Below are 4,291 nucleotides of genomic sequence, written 5' to 3' on the forward strand. Positions count from 1 at the left end.
AATGCTGGTATTCCTGTCTTGCTATACTAATGCTTGTAGTGTATTGATGGTACTATGTTGGGAGGACTTTGATTGCATATTTACTTATTGTTGTTGAAATATAGGTTGAAATGATCGGCCCTCATGGGCTTTTTCTGTACCCATGTCACCCCCTTTTTTTTTCTGTATCCCCATTTCTTTTCTTGAAAATAAAAAATTTGAAATATAAAAAACAAAAAAAACAAAGGAGGAAACCCAGCGTCTGGTGATGTCCATGGGTTCCAGACTTCAGGCCATCATTGCCTGCAAAGGATTCTCTACAAAGTATTAAAAAAAACATTTATGGTAATGTTAATTTGTCCAATCACTTTTGATCACCTGAAATGAGGAGGTTGTGTAGAAAAATGGTGGCAATTCCAAAACTTTTCACAGGAGATTTTTGTTTAACCCCTTGAAATAAACCTGAAAGCTTCAACTTCAATTGCATCTCAGTTGTTTCATTTCAAATCCAATGTGGTGGCAGCAAAACCCAAATCATGAAGATTGTGTCACTGCCCAAATAATTCTGGACCCAACCCACACACCCACCCACACAGCAAACACTCTGAACAAGCATAGCTGCAGTGTAAAGAATGGGGGTGGGACAGAGCAAGAGTATTGAACTACAGCGAAGCTGGAGTCATTGATCATATCCAAGCCCTTATGAAGATTAGTCTAAAATGATGAAGATCAAAGTTATAATATACATTTTTTTTTTATTTGAAAAAATTAACAAATCTTCACAGAATAAAAACAGGAAGCGGATCATAAACTCAGCAGAACAATTAGAAGGTCGGCCAGATCAGGTTTCATTAGCGGTTGTGTCCAGCGTCTTTGTTAGCGGTTTTGTCCAGCAGTGCCGCCTTGTGGTCATTTTCTGTGCTACATCCTGGACCCCTACAACCCATTACATAGCTGGACAGAAAAACGACTGCACTACCACCCTGCAAACTGCAGCGGCAGCCATATTGGTTGTAACAACTTTCCCATGAACAGATAAAACAAAGAAAAAACCTCCACTGTAACCAGTGTCAGGAGGGGGCGCTAAAGCCGGTTTACTCTTCCAAACTGGATCTTTTATGCAATGGTAAAACTTGTATTTCCCAATAGATTTTCTCCATTAATATAAAACTATTTACACGTGATCATTCTTCATCAAATCTTGAGAGATAAAACGGCAGCGTTATCACAGTTCATACGGGATGCCTCGGATTCTCCGTGCGAGCTGCATGTCCTTCACAAAGAGAGTGCCCCTATTGGCCTGGTGACTGAAGAGGTAAGAATCTTCAAAGAGACTCACGACGAAGTCCTCAGCTGACTGTGGATACAGAAGAGCATTAGTCCCTCTTAAAGTGACAGCACTCCCGGTATAATTTACTACACAGCTCGAAGGACTGATCAGATTTCACTTTTATGAGCTGTTAGCTAGAGTGATGGTGGGGGGGGGGGGGGGTCTGGCCTCTGGAACTCCCACAATGCATCACAACCCCTATGCAAATGTCCCGCTAGGGCATATGGATGTGTTAGAGGGGGCGGGGGCTGAGTAGTGAACCACTGCAAAGAGCAGCTCCCTCTCTGGTTGACCCATGCGTTACATGGACAGTGCATTGTATGAGATACTGACCTCTTGTAGCGCCATAAGTGCGGTGCTTTGCCAGTAGTAAAACACGCCGCGGGAATACTTCAGGCAGATCTCTCTCACCTGCAAGAATAAAAGGGGAATATCACTGACAATAAAGAGGAGCAGCCGCAGAGGACACATCCACTCACCAGGCGTAAAAACGGGGTTTTCTGAATGAGCAGATTGGTTGATTTTTGGTACTTTCTTATTTCCATCAGTGCACGGGCTCCTGGGCGGTAGCGTCTTCTTCGTTGCGTGCTCGGTCTGTGACTTGTTTCCCCACTACCTGTAAGAAAGAAATACATAATAACAGCTGAAAATGAATCTCCCGCTACATGGAAATTCACTGTCTGGCCGGGTTCACACGTAGCGTAAACACGGCGGATTTTCTGCAACGGATTTCATTGCGGAAACTCCACAGCGTAATACAGAAGCAGAAGAGTGGAGGAGATTCAAACAAGTCTCATCCAGACGCAGCCGAAAAAAACCCGCCAAACTTACCCAGATCTCTCTGCTCCTGCGTTCAACCCGGCCTCCAGGGATGATGTCTCATCCCATATGACTGCTGCAGAACATCAGAGGGACACGTCACCATGGCTACGGGTAAGTATGGGTTTTTTTCTACCTTCTATGGACATTCCAGCCGAAAAACGGCAGTTTTTCAGCCAGAATTACCTCCGGTGCCCAGGGCCAATACGCTGTGTACTTTTACGCTGCGTATCTGCCCTGTGTGAACATGGCCTATTACCTTAATGTCCCCCAAGGAACATCAGGTAAACAGATTTAAAACATAACATGCTACCTGCAGCCACCACTAGAGGGAGCTCATTGTATATGGTTGTACATTGAACTTGGTAACAAAACAGTATGCAGTGAGCTCCCTCTAGTGGTGGCTGCAGGGAGACAAAATTATACCATGTAACTGTCTACGCAGGAGATTTAGAGCTCCGTTTCAGAAAACTGTGCTCACACTGCTGTAAAACGACATTAAGAAATTAATCAGCACAGAATGTTGGACCTAAAAAGGATATAAATGTGGACGTTCAAATTTTAGATACTTTTCTATGACTGATAATTTGGGGTCCATCAAGTCCCATTGATACCTGATTAAAGGGGTTGTACCACGAAAATAATTTTTCACCTATCCACAAGATAGGTGATAAATGCCGGATCGCTGCGGGTTGTTAACAAGAGTGCGGGTCCCAGAGTGGTGGTCACTCAAGTCATTCTCTATGGCAGTGGTCCCCAACCTATTTTGCACCGAGGACCGGTTTGATGCAAGAACATTTTTGCGGGGACTGGCGGGGGGGGGGGGTGGAGGGGTTAGAGTCAGTTCACACATTGCGTAAATACGGCGTATACCTGTATTATAATGCGGAAAAATCGGCAGCATAATACAGTAGCAGCAAAGTGGATGAGATAAAACACGTCTCATCCACACGCTGCATAAACGGAGTAGAAAAAAGGCTCAGAAATTGACGTCACAACATCGCGCCTGCCTGCGCGGAGCCGCTCACGGCAGAGTGCATAATTGGGCAAGGAGCAGTCAAACTTGACTATTTCCGTCGATCCCATAGGGAATGAATAGAGCGGTCGGACTGCAGGTTGGAAATTCTTAGATCCCTCATTTCATAATATATCTTCATGGGTGTGAGCTGTGTTCTCAGATTCCCTTCCCAGGGCCATATAGTAACGTGCTTCCTGCAACCACCACTAGGGGGAGACGATTGTGCACATGCATACAGCTCCTGTTGTGCCTATATAAATCAGTCCTCAGTTTGCTCCCCCTAGTGGCGGCCTTGTGCTACAGAAATTTCGGTAAGTAACAGATTTTTACCTGCATAGAAACGAACCCTCTAAGATATAAAGCTGAGAAACGGATTACAATCTAGTATTACACGACCCGAGGTTATCTGGAATTCATTTTTAAAATAAAATATATAATGAGAGTGATAAGATGATCAAGGTGCAACTTTCTCTTACTTGGCGGAGATTGAGGAGGAGCTGCAGGTTTCTTCTGCGGCTGCGCCGACTTCCTGCGGGACGAGCTTTTCTGGGGTGGTTTCATGATGATGTAAAACGCTGCTGAGAGTCATACAATCAGTTAAGCAGATAAGAGACGGTGACAATTCAGCAGAATCACAGGTGACGTAGGATAAACTGAGCGGTTTTATACTGACTGATGCCACCAATGCAAGTGACAAGAAAGTGATGACATTGACGGTGAAGATATGAGATTGCCGGATGTCAGTAATTAACGCACGCTGCATCAATGAATACAATAGATCCTCGCGGCATCAATTACCAGAACAGCGACATCAATGATCTATTTAATAATGCGGCAACAGAAGAGCTACCCGCAGCAGATCCCGCAAGCAATGGGCAGATGTTTGCAGACGTAATGGAGTCGTCTTTTCAGGCGTGATTCGAGGCATAAAACGCCTGAAAATAGGTCGTGTGCACAGAACCTTACAGAGAATCCGTAATCCAGACAAAGGTGGGAAATTTAAAACTGGAGCAAAGGAAAAGTGGAGCAGTCGTCATGGAAATGAAAGGCCGCAGCTGGAGGACGATGAGCTGCAACAACGCAGTACAAATATACAGAAATAAAACATCTAATAATCCATATGATCTCTAGACACGCAGCAGCGA

General features: G+C 44.6%; 1 protein-coding gene across 1 annotated transcript; it reads right to left on the bottom strand.

The window, feature by feature from the left end:
• Positions 1-1,204: 1,204 nt before the first annotated feature.
• On the bottom strand, positions 1,205-3,716 carry LOC142760551 (histone H3-like centromeric protein A). The gene is made up of 4 exons (XM_075863742.1): positions 3,623-3,716; positions 1,789-1,925; positions 1,643-1,720; positions 1,205-1,336 (listed from the first exon to the last, which is right to left on the bottom strand). The coding sequence occupies exons 1-4, from the start codon at positions 3,705-3,707 to the stop codon at positions 1,205-1,207; spliced, it is 432 nt and encodes a 143-aa protein (XP_075719857.1). The 5' UTR covers positions 3,708-3,716.
• Positions 3,717-4,291: the final 575 nt, after the last annotated feature.

Source organism: Rhinoderma darwinii, chromosome 4 (genome assembly GCF_050947455.1).
Source record: "Rhinoderma darwinii isolate aRhiDar2 chromosome 4, aRhiDar2.hap1, whole genome shotgun sequence".
Lineage (NCBI taxonomy): Eukaryota > Metazoa > Chordata > Amphibia > Anura > Rhinodermatidae > Rhinoderma > Rhinoderma darwinii.